A 15,778-nucleotide genomic window follows, 5' to 3' on the forward strand; every position below is an offset into this window, starting at 1 on the left:
TCCGGAATCATCAACTCCTCTGCCCCTCAGCGACCCTTACCAGCCTCCACTGTCGGGCACGGCCTCTGCTCCCTTCCCATGACCTTTCTGGAGTTCCAGGCCATGCTGTCTGTCCGGGACGGGTGATGCTCCAAAGAGCTAAAAACTGCTTTTGCCAGAAATTTTATTAAGTGTGAACAATCTCTTTTCTCTTTGGCACAGGGGGAGTCAGGGAAGGACAGTGGGAATGCCCTGCACTGGTCTCAGCAAGGCAACAGGCCTAGGTAGAGCCTGTCCCAGCCTGTGCAAGTGGATGTACCAGCTGGGGAGTGATGCTGCCCTCAGGCTCAGCACCCCAGAGCATGACAAGAGGAGCCACCCTCTCTGGCTGAATGCCTGTCGAGGCTACACAGTTTTGGTCTTGGTGGCACCAGGCAGCTGTGGAGCCGCAGGCTCAGGCTCTGAGGCTCCACAGAGGCTCTGAGGCTGCAGGAACCCATGCCAGGGGCAGTGCGGAAGGAGCTGGGTGGACAAGGAGCCCACCTCCCCATCCATCCGGGCAGCAGGAGCAGAAAGGCAGGTGTGGTCATGGAGGGGAGCTCTACCTAGGAACTGAGCAAGCTAGAACTCACGGGGACACATCTGAAGGGTTCAAACTGCAGTGCCCAAAAGGCTGGCCAGTTTGGAAATCCCACCTTGGCCTCATCTGTGTCCTGGTCGTGCAAGTGAAAGAGCTGTCCTGCACCTCCTGCTTCATCATCTTCTGGTGGTGCTCTCTGTAAGCCCCATCACGACTCGAAGGAGACGGACGGAGAGCTCCTGCACAGTGCATCCCTCCTTGGCGAGGAGGGGAGGGCGTGAAGATGGACATCCCTGTCGGAATCTGTGGGTATTGGTGATTCCGAGATTGTAGAAAGTCTCTGTCTTTCTGCCCCGTTGCCAAAGAAGAAGCCATAATTCGTCTGTGCTGTTTTCAAGGTTGTTTATTCTTGCTTATCTATAACATGTTCTGCTGCCCTGCCGCAGCTCTGTCCTGCAGGGCAGCGTGTGGGGCTCTGCCCCTCAGTGGGATGGTACAAACATTATATACCAGAAACTACGTGTGCTATATTTACAATAATGTGCCAATATCTATCATCTACGTTGAACAGTGTGTCCCCAGCCTAAACCAACAGAAAAATGCCAACACTACAGTGAAACATGGAGGGCATGAAGAAGGAGGAAAAGGACAAGACACACCCAATTCCTCCATCTTGTCCCCTCTGAACCCCTAATCTAGAAACCTAAAAGTTTACTTTTGCACCCGTGTCACACTTAATTATTACTCTTATCAAACACTCAAATCTTGTAATTCATCCTGTAAGATTGAAAACTCCTCTCCATGGACAGAGATCACAGACAGTGTCTCTCGGGGCTCTGTCCAGGGGGGTTTCTGACCCCTGCCAGGGTCCCAGACCTGCCAGGGCAGCCAGAGGGAAGCCCTGGATTCCCACACATCCCCAAGACAGCCTCGGGCAGCCCTGCTCCAGAAGGGAGCGGAGCTGCAGCGCCGCACACCTGCCCGGTGGGACTGGGTGTCCCGCGGGCTGGAGGCCCTGCGGAGGGCGGGCAGGTCGGGCAGGGTGTGCCGCGGCCGGGCCGGTGGATCCCCGCGGGATTCGGGCACAGCGCGGAGCGGCGCGGGGCCCCGGCGCGCCGGGCGCTGCGTCCTCCGGCCGGCAGAGGGCGCGGGCGGGCGGTGCGGGCGGAGGAAGTGACGGCGGCGGCGGGGCCGGGAACGGTACGGGAGGGACCGGGCCGGGCAGGGGGAGAGCGGGGAGAAGGGCAGGGACAGGGCTCGGGGGCGGCTCAGCGATGGGGCAGCGATGGGTCAGTGGTGGGACAGTGGTGGGGTCAGCGATGGGTCAGTGAAGGGTCAGCGGTGGGTCAGTGATGGGGCAGTGATGGGTCAGTGAAAGGGTCAGCGATGGGTCAGTGATGGGGCAGTGATGGGTCAGTGATGGGGCAGTGATGGGTCAGTGGTGGGTCAGTGAAGGGTCAGCGGTGGGTCAGTGGTGGGACAGTGGTGGGGTCAGCGATGGGTCAGTGAAGGGTCAGCGGTGGGTCAGTGATGGGGCAGTGATGGGTCAGTGAAAGGGTCAGCGATGGGTCAGTGATGGGGCAGTGATGGGTCAGTGATGGGGCAGTGATGGGTCAGTGGTGGGTCAGTGAAGGGTCAGCGGTGGGTCAGTGAAGGGGTCAGTGGTGGGGTCAGCGGTGGGTCAGTGATGGGGTCAGCGATGGGTCAGTGGTGGGTCAGAGATGGGGTCAGCAATGGGTCAGTGAAGGGGTCAGCGATGGGTCAGTGAAGGGTCAGTGGTGGGTTAGTGGTGGGTCAATGGTGGGTTAGTGGTGGGTCAGAGATGGGTCAGTGTCAGCTCAAACCACAGGTCAGTAATGAGGTGCGTGTTGGGAGGGTGGGTGGGGACCTGCATTCAGGAGGTGCAGCCATGAGGTGGGAGCAGCGATCAGCTGGGTGATGCCGTTTCAGTGTCTGTGCTTTGGAGCAGTCGGGGTGCAGGCAGAGTGAGTGCCCTGTGTGGGAGTGCAGCGTGGGAAGTGGGGGTGCTGTGTGGGGCCCTGGACAGACGTGTCATTCAAACCGGGGAAGCAGAACCAGGCGCTGTGGTTGGTCATGAGCCTGGGCTGCTTCCTGCTGCGCTGGCACCCGGGGCAAAGGAGCCAGCAGCAGCGGGCAGGGTGAGTGTGAGCAGCGTGAGCAGGGTCAGGTGTGAGCAGGGCGGGCGTGAGCAGTGACTGAGCAGGGTGGCTGTGAGCAGGGTGAGTGCAGACATGGTGGGTGGGTGAAGGCAGGGCGAGTGCAGGCAGGTGGGTGGCAGGCAGATGCTGTTGGAGTCCGGCGTGGCTTTGCTGGGCAGACAGAAGGAAACCATCACCTACTCAGGAGTGCTGGTGGGGTCTGGCTTTGAAGGGGACAGTGCCGGCCGGGCTGTGAGTCAGTTGTCTTGGAGCTAGGGGGGTGACCCCACCATGCCTCCTGGGTGTGGGAGGGCAGACTCAGGCCCTCCCCAACTGCCACAGGGGAACTGTAGCAGTTTGCTCAATCCTTGTTAATCAACTGGCGTGGTGGTTTCTCCTGCCTTCTGCCTGCGGCTTCTCGTTTGCAATAGGAACTGCCAGGCTGAGAGAGGGGACCCCACAGCATGCTGTAGGATGGGGGTTTTCTGACCCCTCAAAGGCTATTTGGGTTTCTCAGAAGCCCGACTCTGAGGACATGTGTGATGAGCTAGCTAGTCTGATGGGTGCCAAGGTGGCAGGAGCTACTGGCAGGGGCTGGGGAGGAGGCAAGACCAGCGCTGTGCCTCCTGCCCCTCAGCAGATTTGGCAGTGTTAGACTTTTCTGCAGGTCTCATGGCACGATTTCCTGGAGCTGGCACCATCTGCCATTTCCCTGCCATGAATCTCTTGTTTGACCCTGGACCCGCCAAACCTCCATGAACTCATCTGGCTGTGCCAGAGGGGAACTGCGCCTGTGCTGGGGCCAGTGGCGGGCTGGGGAGAACACACGCATGGTCTGTGCCTTACTGCCTCTAAGCTGTGACCTGCTTGGTTTCCCGTCAGTGAGAAGAATGGGTTCTGTGTCAGAGGAGCTCAGCTTGGTCCCCTTGCACCAGAGGCCGGAGCTGCTGGAAGCCTGTGCCAAGCTGCTGGGCGAGGAGTGGGGGAAGAGCCGGGCGTCGCGGCTCCACACGCTCCAGCGCTCCTCGGACGCCTTCCCCGCCTGCCTGCTGCTGCTGCGGAGCCGGGCCCCCAGCGAGACCCCCGCCGCCCATGAGGGGCCCTGCGAGCTCGTGGGCCACGTCCGACTCTCCCGCGTGGTCAGCCGTCCCCATGACCTCTTCGTGGAGAGCGTGGTGGTGGCGCGGGCGCTGCGGGGCCAGGGCTATGGGCGGCGGCTGATGGAGGCCACGGAGCAGTGGGCCCGGAACCGGGGCTTTCGCTGCCTGCACCTCACCACCCATGACAAGCAGCATTTCTATGCCCACCTGGGCTTTGTCCTGGGTGAGCCAGTGCAGAACGTGGCCTTTCTCAGCCCGGCTATATCCTCTGAGGTGCTGCGGCTCTTCTCTGCCCCTTCTGGGGCTGCCACTGCCCCCACCACCAGGCCATGGGTACCCGCTGTCCCCCCGCCTCCCCCGCCGCCCCTCACTGTCCCCCCACCACCTGCCCCACCGACTGTGATCTGGGCGGGGGGTGTCCTGGCTGAGAGCGGCGAGCAGAGCCTCCTGGAATCCCCACACCGCGATGCCAAAGGGCTCCCCATCTTCTGGATGAAGAAGGACATCTGAGGGGCTGGGGCCCCGAGCCGGTGATTAAAAGCAGTGCGGGTGGGAGCTGCCCGCCGCAGCGCTGCCTGACTGCCTGCCATTCTTCAGGGCTGGCACCAGCTCCCCCAGTCTCCATGGTTCACCCTGGCCCCATTGTTGGGGCAGGGGGGTGCTGGCAGGGAATGGGCAGAGTTCCCATACCCTGCCCTACTTGGGCATGCTGCCTCTGCTCCTGCCTGGCCTCCAGCTCACCTGGCTGGGGCTCTGGGACCACCAGCATGGTGGGGAGCCAGGCCCACCCCCGGCTGTGGGGTTGGCACTAGTCCTCAGGAGCATCGCCCAGTCCCACCAGTGTCTCCTCTACTCAGGATTTGCTGTGTGGCAGCTGGGGCTGATGGAACGTGGTGGCCTCCAGCATGCCCACAGCTGCTCTCACTGAGCAGTCTGGGGAAACTGAGGCACAGGATGGCTGGGGGGGCACTGTGGGAGTAGGGCATGGTGGTGGGGCTGCAGAATCGAGTCCCCTGCACTGCACAGCGAAGGGGGCAGGTGGCCAAACCCCCACTAAGGCAGCCGGCGTCAGTGAAGGCCAGAGGCACGGGAGCAGGAAGGTCAGAGAGAGCGTCCTGCCTCGCAGCGAGGGATTAGCGCTGTCCTTGCTGTATCACGCGGCCCTGGGCCCGTTCCCTGCCTAATCCCCTCATTCTGGGCAGCGGGCCAGTACCGGGCAGGGGCACCAGACCCCTCTGGCCCTGCCTGGGCTGTAAGGGACAGAGCTGCCCCTTTGGCCCCACCATGCCTCTTTGGAGGGACTCGGTCCCTCAGCAGGTCACCCGGCCTGGCTCAACACTGTGCTGAAATGGGGACCAGGGAGTCTTGGTGCCTCCACTACAGGCAGGACTGGGAGGCAGCAGGGAAATTGAGGCACCAGGGTCAGTGGCATGCAGTGCCACTCCAGAGCTGTGCCATGGCTGTGGTGGTGCAAGCAGGATCTCAGCACCAGAGAGCAGCAGGCAGAGGTAACAGTGGCAGTGCTGAGGCAGTAGGGGTCTCAAACCCCCAAGTGTACCGAGTTCTGTCAGGTTTTGGGGTGGGCAGCATGTGCTTGCAGGACAGCCCAGCCCTTGTGGCCAATCCTAGTCCACCATGTGCCAGGGGCGCAGTGCCTGCATTGCTGGAATGCCCACTGCATCCCACAGCCTCACCCCATGGCTCTCCTTTCCTCACAGGGTGCTGGCCCCGCAAACAGCTGGTGAGGCAGAATGGTGCTGGTGCTGGTACTGTGGGCCTGCCTGGCACTGGGCACAACCAGTGAGGAGAGCCCGGCACCTGAGCCCCTGGCAGGTGGCCAGCCCTTTGCCGTGGTGTGGAACGTCCCCACCGGGCGCTGCCAGCACCGCTTTGGCATAGGGCTGCCCCTCAGCGACTACGGCATCGTGGAGAACCAGGGTGGCCACTTTGCTGGCCAGAACATCACCATCTTCTACAAGAACAAGTTTGGGCTGTACCCCTACCTGTCACAGCACGGCGTGCCCCATAACGGGGGCCTCCCCCAGCGTGTCTCCCTTGACGCCCACATCAGCAGGGTGGCCGAGGACATCCGCCTCCTCCTGCGACCCGCTTTCCATGGCTTGGCCGTGGTGGACTGGGAGGAGTGGAGCCCTCTGTGGGCCCAAAATTGGGGAGCCAAAAAGATGTACCGGACAGCCTCAGAGCAGTGGGTGCGGGACCAGTACGGCGTCCTGCCGGCACGGCAGCAGCTCCGACTGGCCCAGCTGGAGTTCGAGCAGGCAGCACAGGCTCTGATGGAGGAAACACTTCTGGTGGGCCGAGCCCTGCGCCCTGGGGGGCTCTGGGGTTTCTACCACTTTCCCGACTGCCTCAACAGCAACTGGGCCAAGGTGGCAAACTACACCGGGCAGTGCCAGCCGGCGGAGGTGCAGCGTAACAACCACCTGGGCTGGCTCTGGGCCGCCTCCTCCGCCCTCTACCCCAGCATCTACCTGCCGCTGGCGCTGCCGCCCGCCCTGCGCCGCCGCTACGTGCACCACCGGCTGCGCGAGGCCCTGCGCGTGGCCGCCTTCGAGCCCGACGGCCTCCTGCCCGTCATCGCCTACTCGCGCCTTGCCTTCCGCCGCTCCTCGCGGTTCCTGCAGCTGGTAAGCGCTCTGGGGCCGCAGCTGCCCGCGGCTGCGATGCGGGGTTCTGGTTGGCGCAGGGACAGAGGCTGTGTCCCCCAGACGGGTCACGTCTCTTCCTGGCAGGCTGACCTGGTGCACACCATCGGGGAGAGCGCGGCGCTGGGAGCGGCTGGGCTGGTGCTCTGGGGAGACATGTCGTACTCCCGCTCGGCTGTGAGTATGGCAGCGCTGCAGGCAGCAGGAGGTGGTGTGGGATGTACGGGGTGGCCACATCCCCCGTGCCCACCAGGGAGGGCTGGCCAGGTCTCTGTTGCTGGGGCAGGTTCTCACTCATGCTTCCTCCCCAGGAAAGCTGTGCCAGCCTGCGCCACTACCTCGTGTCCACCCTGGGTCCCTACGTGGCCAACGTGACGGCAGCAGCCCGAGAATGCAGCTACGGGCAGTGCCATGGACACGGGCGCTGCGTGCGCCGGCAGCCCCACGACCTGGGCAGCCTCCTGCACCTTGGCCCCGGTGCCGGCCCGCAGGCTGCCTTCCGCTGCCACTGCTACCGTGGCTGGGCAGGTGAAAACTGTGCCCAGCGGGTATGGCTCAGTCCTGCCACCTCCTGCCAGGTGCCCGCCCACGCTCACAGCCTCTACGGGCACAAGGATCCCACATCCTCTGACACCTGCCTGCCACAGGGCACGTGGGGCTGGTGACAAAGGCCAGGGACCGCCATGGTCCCCTACTCCAGCAGTGCTGCTGCTGGCACTTCCTATGGTCTCATAACCTAAATAAATTCTCCTGGCACAGCTGGCATGGTTTTTGTGTGCAAAGCTGGAGGGTTCTGTGGTGTCCCTATGCAGGGCACAATTGCCATTGCTGCTGAGAGGCAGCACAGACCCCAGTTTGGCTCTGGATGGGTCCAGCAGTGCATCAGCTTTCCTGCATGGGCTCTGCCCTGATCCCATGAGCTGGCAGCCCCTTTACTCTGGGAAAGGGGGCACGGGGCACTGCCACAACCTGCTGTCCCTTTGCCACTGGCACTGTGCTGCCAGCAGCCCTGACCACGCCGCCAGGCCCCCCTCCCCATAGCTATTTTTATCGCCCCCCAACCGTGTTTCTCACTGTCCTATTTTAAGCGGCGCAGTTGGCGCACGGGAACCCAGTGCCCAGCTCCTGGGGGCCCTGCACCACCTCACTGCCCGCTCACACTGCCCAGGCACAGGCAGCCATGCCCAGGGAGGCTGCAGAAGGTACACTGGGGAGTGGGCTTGGGACTGGTGGTGGCTCTAGCACCCCAAAGGATACCAGGCAAGGCAAGGCTCTGGGGTTGGGATGGAAGCAGTGGACAGATGGTGCCCTCTGCCATGGGGTCTGTGGGCAGAGATGCCTGCCCAGGGAAGAAGGGGGTCCTGGAGGGCTGCAGGTGTAGGGCAGCAGGGTTTGGGAGAGCACAGGCAGCTGGCACGTACAGCCCCCTGTGCCAAACCTATGTGACCAGCTGTGCCCCCCAACCTGGGACAAGTGGGTGCGGGCGTGATGTGGGTACCTGTGGAGCAGTCCCTGGCCAAAGGTAGGGGTGTGGGGAGGGTCTGAGGGGACCCTGGGTACCAGCTGAGGCCCCCCAACCCTGATGCCTGCCAGCCCTGTGGGTGACACACAGTCTGGACAGCAGCAGCACGGCGCCACGCTGCCCTGCGACACGCCACTGGTCCCGGGAGGGATTGGGAGTGGGCACAGTGCCAGCCTGCCATGCTCTGCAAAGGGCACAGTGCGTGGGCCCTGCCCACTGCTCAAAAATACATAAACACCTAGAAAATAATCTTTTCCCTCAACCCCAATGCAGTGCTGGAGCAATGCCTACTTCCAAAAAGCCCTCCCAGTCCCACGTGACGTGCTCACTAGGGCAATGGGCACTAGGGCCCCCTGGCACAGCATACACCCCACATCTCCATCTGTGCACCCCCAAGCAGCATGGTATCTGCAGGGCAAGCTGGGCCACACCACAGACTGGCACTGCTCTGCACCTGCCCACCAGCTTCCAGCTGGCCCTTGGAGCCCCAGTCAGTCCCACGGTGCCTGGGCTATCCCGGCTGGGGGGTGGCACATTCCTGCCCCCAAGCCAGGGCCAGATTCCAGCCCCACTAACAAGGCTCCGGGATCGTGGCCACCAGGCACCCGCTAACTGCTCTGATGACAGCGGTGGGGCCGGGGGGGCACAGCCAGTGCTTGCCCACTGTGGCTGCAGGGCTGGCCCAAAGGAACACCAGTCTTGGCTGCCGGCCCTGGTGCAGCACCAGGCTGCCAAGGCCGACATCCCCCTGGCAGGGCTCTGGTCCCACAGGGGTGCCCAGGGCAGGCAGGGGCTGTGGGCAGGGCACAGGCTGACCCTTTGCCTCTGTTCCAGCAGACAGCATGGGAAGGGCTGAGGGTGCTGCGCCGGCAGAGCCTGGGGACCCCGACAGCAGTGAGTCCGGAGCCATCAGCCTGCGCCCCGTGGAGTCCATCAGCGACCTGTACTGGGCCTCGGGCGGGCACAAGGGCACCGAGGGTGAGAGCACTGCAGGGGGGCTGTGCAAGGCCCGGCTGCCCCATGGCCAGGCTCTGACCCCTTCTCTCCCCCGCCTGCAGGCAATGGCCCGGCTCCCTCCAGCAGCCTGCACCGGCCCCCACCCCGGCCCGTGTCGCCCGTGCCCCCGCCGCTCCTGCCCACCCTGCGCCCCGTGCCCCCTGCCAGCCCCTGCCCTTGCTTCGGCCCTGGCCACCCCCTGCTGCTGGCCCTGCTGGCGCTCCTGGCACTGTCAAGCCTGATCCTGGCCACGCTGGCCATCTACCTGAGCGGTACGTGGCACTGGCAGGGTGGGGAGATGGGGCATGGTGGGGGCCCGAGCTGCCCACCTCAGCACGCTGCCATGCTCTCCCCGCAGTCCTGCAGAGCCAGTCGGTGCGGGCGCTGGCCCAGTGGCTCGAGAGCCAGGAGGACGCCGTGCACCAGCTGCGGGCAGCCAGCAGGCAGCTCTGGGCTCGCCTCAACACCAGTGCCCAGCCTGGCGGGCACCGCTGAGCTGCTCCTGGTCCCACCATGGGCTCTGGGCCGCCACGGGAAGGGGCACCGAAGGGCAGGAGGGGGGAGCAGGCAGCTTTACCCACTGAGACCTGGCAGCGTTGTCCCTTGGGGCACAGGGGCAATCCCAGACCCTGTCCCACAATGCGAGAGAAAGAAACTGGGTTGTAAGGACCTGCATCCGCCCCAGTGACAGCCCTTCCTCTTAACAAGGCAGAAGGCATACTTTATTTAGCCTTTTAATTACTTCTTACAATCAAAGTCTTAGAAAATCACCATGATAGATACATTCCCAGGGTGGCAGGCACTGCCAACTGGCATGGCCCCATGCCCGCCTGGGCAGTGGCCCCCCCGTAATTAATTTCCCACAAGATTACTATTTCATATAAAGCATTTGGCTGGAAAAGGGCTGAGAGTGGGCAGCTGGCAGGACTGGGCAGAGCTTCCCACTCCACACTGCTCTTCCACCATCACGATGCCAGGCTGGCTAGGGAGGTAGGGGCTGTACCCAGCATGGCAGGGTGGGGAGAACGTTCCTGCCACAGGCACAGACACCAGGATCAGCTGCTCTGCAGCCCTGCACAGCTCTGCCCTCCCACTCACCCTTCAGGCTGTGCCAGGCTGCCCTGGTGCCGCTGCAGGACTGGGGAGGGTATACACGAGCCCTGCCACTGAAAGGAGATGCAGGAGCCTGGGTGAGACCCCCTCCCACTGTGCCACATGGATCCCCAGCCACAGAGCAGGCACACGGCAGCACACCACCACCTCCCCCTGCTCTTCTTTCATCCTTCCTATTTTTTGGTTAAAAAAATAAAAGAGGGGGCAGCCCCTCCTTGGGGCAGCTCCAGGCATTAAATACTCTGCTGTACAAGAATAAAAGCCCGAGGGCTGGGGGCACCTGCCCCTCACAGTGCTGGGTCTGCAGTCCCGGTGGGCTGGGGGCTCTGCCCCCCTCTGCCCATTACAGCACATCCGCCCGCTTGTCCCGCACGCGGCTCCGGGCTTTCGTGCGGGCTTTGAAGGCAGCTGAGTTGTAGAGGTGCTGGAAGGAGAGGGACGGAGACATTAGGGTTTGGGATGCCCCTCTGCCCACCTCCCAGCAGCACCCACCACACTCAGGCACTCGGCGGGAGCCCCCGGTGGCAGAGGAGGGGACTGTGGGCACAAATCTGGGAGGTGGCACCCACGCCCACCTTCTCAAAGCGGGAGACCTTGCTGGCTTTCAGAGCAGCCGCATCCAGCACCAAGGGGGGCCCGAGGCCGAAGATCTCCCGTAGCAGCTCATTGTTCTGTGAAAGGAGGGGTCTGTCAGCACCCACCAGCATCAGCCCAGCACTCCCTGGTGCATCTGCCCAGCCCATACCTGGAGATGGTGGTGGATGCCAGAGCCCAGCACCTCCTTAAAGGCTTGGTAGGTGCGCTGGCGTGCCCAGCTGTCCAGGTACATGCACTCCAGGCCAAATCGGATGGTCTCCTCCTGGTACTCCCCACTCTGAGGAGAGAGAGGGGCACCAGCAATAACCTGGGCAGCAGCCCTGTGTCCCCTGGCTCTCCAGAGAGGAATCATCAGGCAGCTGGGAAGCAGCCACAGAGTGGCAGGACGGGGCACCACCAGGCTCCGGTACCTCAATGAAACGCAGGATGTCCCGGAAGATGGATCGCTGCCTCCGTCGGTCTGTCTTGGCTCGGTACTTGTTGCTCTCAGTAGCCAGGACCTTAAGTTGGGTACACAGGAACTCTGTATCTTGGTGGCACAAGTCCTCCTGCCAAAAACCAGAGGATTTAGAGGGATGAGCACTAGGCACTGCCCACTGCCATGGGCAGGACAGGGCTGGGGGATCACTGGGGCTAGCCCCTCTGCCTGGGTGCCTGCTAGTGACACTGGTCAATGCCAGCTCAGCCAGGGCATGTCAGGGTGTCACAGCAGCTTCCTCCCTGCTGCCTGGTTAGTGCCCACCCACCGTTCCCATTGCCACACCCCCTGCCTTACCTCCAGGTCCTGGGCCAGCTCAAAGAGCAGCGCAATGGTTTCCCCAGCCAGGATGCGCAGGGCAACGCTGCTGCTGGTCAGCAGTGGGGGCAGCTGCAGCCAGTGACTGGGACAGGGAAGCAAGGGGGCAGTCTGAGAGGCCAAGTACTGCCCCAAGGGCTCAGTGCTCCACAGCTGGCTGCCCCACACCAGCCTCCGCTCACTTCACATCCCACTCACTTGTCCAAAATGCTCCTGAGGTGGGAGGGGGGGCAGATGGTGAGGAGCAGGGACCATGACTGGAGTGCGCTGCAGTGCAGAGGCCCATGCTGGGCAGCTGCTGAGCCCCCTTCGCCTGTACTAGGGGGGCTGAAGATGCCCTCCAAGCAGGACAGGCATGAAACCAGGTCCTGGAGGAGAGAAACTTCGCCAGTCAGACCACAGCTGCCATGGAGATGCCACACTGAGCTGTGCACTGGGGACCAAAGGGGACCCACCATACTAAGGGGTGCCAGGAGCCCCTTGGGACAGGAGAGGCTACTCCACCCACAACACCCAATCTGCTGGCTCCCCCCAGCTCAGCTCCAGGCTGCCCTGGGAAGGGGCCTGGGCTGTCACTCATGTCCCCGTACCCCTACTCCAGCTCAGCTCCAGGCTGCTCTGGCACTGTGGGCTGAGGGCAGGTGGCATGGCAGCCCCTGGGTGCCCTCTTGCAGGATGACACCCAGGCGCAGTTACCTCGAGGTCAGCAGCAGCAATGTAGCAGCACATGCCCAGGGCCGTGGCACACTGGCAAGAGAAGTGAGGGAAAAGCAGTCAGATCAGGCCCAGCTGGATCATGCCAGGCCTGATTCAGCACCCAGCAAAGGGGCAGCCGGGTCGGGGTGCCCCTGCTTTGCCCCACTGCACCCCATGGTGCCCAATCCCGTCACCCTCCCGGGACCGCAGGGCTCCCAAAGGTGTTGCCTGGGCTCTCCCCGCCACGGAGGTGTCCCCGGGAGGGAAGGGCCCGGGCCTTACGCTCTGCCGGGCGCCAGGGCTGGCTGTGCTGTCTGTCAGGACGCTGATGAGCAGGGGCTTCAGGCTGCGGAACACCTCTTCTCCCTCCGGGCCAGAGCCCATCTGGAGGCAGAGGAGGGTGAGGACGGTGCCCGCCAGCGCCTGTTCTTCCCCTTTACCTGTGGGCAGCACAGAGACCTCCCTCAGGCACGGGTCAGCGGCCCCGCCGCCGCCGCCCGCAGCCACGCTGACCTTTCTTGAGGCACTTCTCCAGGGAGTCGGTGAGCGTCAGGCGGCGCTCCAGCAGGAACTCGGGCAGGCGTTTGGAGGCCAGGGCCAGGCGCAGGCTCTGCAGTGCCGCCTGCCGCGCCTTGGCGCTGCGAGACACGGCGGGACGTCACGGGCCGGGCTATCCCGCGGCGGGGCACGGCGGGCAGCGTGCCCCGAGAGCCACGGGGGCGACAGCCGCTCCTCACCTCTTGTCCAGGAGGCTGTCCATGTGCTCTTTCAGCCTGTCCTCTATCTCCTCCTCCTGGCCTTGCTCACTCGCCGCCTCGCTCCCTGCCCGGGCGGCACCACGTGAAGCCGGGAAGCCCCAGGGCGGGGAACACCGCGACCCACGTGGGGTCACCGTGGGGTTCGCGTGGCTCACCTGGTGCCTCGTCAGCGGGGCCGGCGCTCTCGCTGGCACTGCTGCAGTGGCTCAGCACCTCGCTGCCGGCCTCCTCCTCGCTGCCGGGCGAGCTCGCCCGGGCGCTGCCGGTGCCGCCTGCGGGGGTTGGGGGCAGCCTGGTGTGAGCCCGGCGCTGCCGGCCCGGCCATGTCACCCGCGGCCCCGACCCCCCGCTCCCCTCGCCCGGGTCCCCCCGACTCACGGCGCGCGGCGCGGCGGGAGCGCGGCATGGCCGGAGCGCGCACCCCGCGCCCCGCCCCGCGGGAGGCCCCGGCCCCGCCCCCGGGGAGCCCGGCCCCGCCTCCGGCCCCGCTCCCGCCCCGGGAGGCCCCGGCCCCGCCCCACGGGAGGACTCGGCCCCGCCCCGGGAGGACTCGGCCCCGCCTCCGGTCCCGCCCCCGGGAGGCCCCGGCCCCGCCCCCGGCCCGGGAGCAACCCCCCGTCGTCTGCGCATGCGCAGCGCACGGCCCGCGCCCCGCGCCGCTGTCCCCGTCCCTGCCCGCGTCCCTGCCCCTTTCTCTGGCTCGCTATGCTCATCCTTTCTCCCTCAGTATCCCTGCCCGTATCGCTGCCCCTCTCCCTGTCCTGACGCTATCTTCATCCCCGGTCCCTGATAAGAAAGATGCCCACTGATGTCTTTACGAACAATTCGATGGGTGAGGATCTTTAGGAGAAACAGGTGTTCATGTCTTTGAAATGGGTCTTCATGTCTCTACTAACCTCAAGCCACCCAGGTTTGGTACAGAACCCAGCCAGTTTGACTACAGCTTGAATTCCTGAACTTTAAGGCAATAGCCAAACGGGTCAGCACAAAGTCCCTTGCAGAACTCAGCCTGAACTTCTGAACGTCAGGGGAAAAGGACAGGTTCAAGGAACATGTGGCTGTAGGTTCGGGAAGGCTGTACCTTCCCAGTACCTCAGCCAATGCGGAAAGGAAGAGGGCAACATGCGGCCGGGAGTTGGGATGAAAGGAGGCTGCACCTTCCAAACCTCAGGAGAGAAATTCCATGGAGGTATGGCCCAGTGGAGTCCCTCCCTTTATTCAAATAAAGTTGCAGGACTCCTCTGTCTCCTTTATGGACACTGGCTTCTCCTAATGTGATTTTCTGCACATCCCTGGCCTATCTCTGTCCTGGTTCTATCTTCATCCCTGGCCACTCACTATCCCTGCCCATATCCTTTCTTCTGCCCCTGGCCCTGCCTGCATCGCATCAGGATAATCTCATTCCCGAAGTAAAATACCAATTAGTCTTTCTAGCGTGAAATGTTTGGCCTTTACTAAGATCTATATGCCCCCTGTTATGTTGTACACTGCATAGCTGTGGCTGGGTGGGCAGGCAGATAAGGCTGACAGCCTGGGCCCTCCAAGACCTCCCTGAGACCTTCCTATCATCTGGCCTCCCGGGTAAGTACCCCTTGATGTAGTGAGACTGACTCCAGAGAAAAGAAGGATGCCAAAGCTATAGAATTGCACTGGCTTTACAAAGCCAACAGGCTTTGTAAATGGGGACAGCAGGGAATTCATGGAGCCTTGTTGTACCCCAACACATGAAAGGTGGCAAGAGCCACATGTGAAACACATCATGGGGTGCTTCGATTTGGCTGGGACAAGCCCTGGGTGTGAATAAAGAATTTCTCTTGTCATGCTCATCTTGGTGTCCTGGTCTTGCTCCTCAGGCTGCATGGGCCCGGTGTGAAATGTCCATGACACCTGTTCATGCCCACACCTCTGCTCCTGCCTGTAACCCTGTCCCCAGTGCTGGTCCTCTCCCTGCCTCTCCTCCTAATATCCCTGCCCCTGCCTGTATTCCTGCCTTGTTGTCACCCAGTACTAAGGGGACACCTATCCCTGCTCCTGCCTGCATCCCTGACCTGGCCATTTGCTGCTGCTGCCAATCACAGAATCACAGGGCTGGAAGAGACCTTTAAGATCATGGAGTCCAACCCAGCCCTAGCACCTCAATTAAACCATGGCATTGAGTGCCACATCCAGTCTTTTTTTAAACACATCCAGGGATGGTGACTCCACCACCTCCCCAGTACTTCATCACTCTTTCCGTAAGAAACTTTTTCCCAATACCCAATATCTCTACTTCTGTCCTTGTCCCTGCTCCTGACTGTATCCCTGTAACCCTGCCCATCTCTCCTCTATTCTATCTGTACCCCTATCCTTGTCCCTGACCCCAAATGGACCCTATCTCCCCCTTATTCATATCCCTGCCCCTGCTGCTGACCTTTCCCTGCCCCCATCCTTGTCCCTATTCCTTCCCCTCCGTCTTTCCCTCTCCCCAGCCTCTGCCTGTCTCCTGCCCATGTCCTGACCCCCTGCCCCTTTTTGCTCCTGCCCCTATTCCCTATCCTATTCCTCTTCCCGTTCTTGCCAGCCCCTGCTGCCAGGAGCACACTTCCCCTCTGCCTACAGCCCCTGGCCCTGCCTGACCCTCAGCCGAGTTCCCAGGTGTGAGTTTCTGTTCTTTGGCTCTTCCCAGTTTATTTGGGCCAGGGGGGCAGTCGCGGATTCCTTTGCACTTTCGTTTCAAGCTTGGCAGAGCCAGAAACTGAAATTCCGTCAGGAACAGAAACTGAAACTCCCTATCTCCCAATCTTCCAATCTGTTTAAGGTAGCACGGGCTGCAACAT

The 15,778-nt window shown here is 62.7% G+C and overlaps 4 protein-coding genes across 6 annotated transcripts; 3 read left to right on the forward strand and 1 right to left on the reverse strand.

Annotated features, from left to right (window-relative positions):
• Nucleotides 1–1,713: 1,713 nt before the first annotated feature.
• Nucleotides 1,714–4,393, forward strand: NAA80 (N-alpha-acetyltransferase 80, NatH catalytic subunit). Of its 3 annotated transcripts, none has more exons than XM_041718843.2 (2): nucleotides 1,714–1,759; nucleotides 3,601–4,393. In XM_041718843.2, exon 2 carries the CDS (start codon nucleotides 3,609–3,611, stop codon nucleotides 4,326–4,328), a length of 720 nt encoding a protein of 239 aa, XP_041574777.2. In that variant the 5' UTR covers nucleotides 1,714–1,759; nucleotides 3,601–3,608; the 3' UTR covers nucleotides 4,329–4,393. The 3 variants fall into 3 exon arrangements, with proteins under 3 accessions (XP_041574777.2, XP_072791173.1, XP_072791174.1); XM_072935072.1 differs by lacking the exon at nucleotides 1,714–1,759 and adding an exon at nucleotides 2,457–2,544 and having other exon boundaries at nucleotides 3,601–4,328; XM_072935073.1 differs by lacking the exon at nucleotides 1,714–1,759 and adding an exon at nucleotides 2,585–2,718.
• Nucleotides 4,360–7,242, forward strand: HYAL3 (hyaluronidase 3). Its single transcript, XM_004175493.6, has 3 exons — nucleotides 4,360–6,466; nucleotides 6,572–6,661; nucleotides 6,796–7,242. The coding sequence occupies exons 1-3, from the start codon at nucleotides 5,570–5,572 to the stop codon at nucleotides 7,147–7,149; spliced, it is 1,341 nt and encodes a 446-aa protein (XP_004175541.6). The 5' UTR covers nucleotides 4,360–5,569; the 3' UTR covers nucleotides 7,150–7,242.
• Nucleotides 7,243–7,580: 338 nt separating this feature from the next.
• LSMEM2 (leucine rich single-pass membrane protein 2) lies at nucleotides 7,581–10,353 on the forward strand. The gene is made up of 4 exons (XM_030283076.4): nucleotides 7,581–7,686; nucleotides 8,844–8,984; nucleotides 9,065–9,274; nucleotides 9,361–10,353. Exons 1-4 carry the CDS (start codon nucleotides 7,665–7,667, stop codon nucleotides 9,495–9,497), a joined length of 510 nt encoding a protein of 169 aa, XP_030138936.2. The 5' UTR covers nucleotides 7,581–7,664; the 3' UTR covers nucleotides 9,498–10,353.
• Nucleotides 9,703–13,420, reverse strand: IFRD2 (interferon related developmental regulator 2). Its single transcript, XM_030283075.4, has 12 exons — nucleotides 13,341–13,420; nucleotides 13,118–13,234; nucleotides 12,942–13,026; nucleotides 12,718–12,842; nucleotides 12,487–12,644; nucleotides 12,205–12,255; nucleotides 11,707–11,876; nucleotides 11,488–11,593; nucleotides 11,123–11,260; nucleotides 10,861–10,989; nucleotides 10,691–10,786; nucleotides 9,703–10,539 (listed from the first exon to the last, which is right to left on the reverse strand). The coding sequence occupies exons 1-12, from the start codon at nucleotides 13,366–13,368 to the stop codon at nucleotides 10,459–10,461; spliced, it is 1,284 nt and encodes a 427-aa protein (XP_030138935.4). The 5' UTR covers nucleotides 13,369–13,420; the 3' UTR covers nucleotides 9,703–10,458.
• Between the last annotated feature and the right edge of the window lie 2,358 nt (nucleotides 13,421–15,778).

This window comes from Taeniopygia guttata, chromosome 12 (genome assembly GCF_048771995.1).
Source record: "Taeniopygia guttata chromosome 12, bTaeGut7.mat, whole genome shotgun sequence".
NCBI lineage: Eukaryota > Metazoa > Chordata > Aves > Passeriformes > Estrildidae > Taeniopygia > Taeniopygia guttata.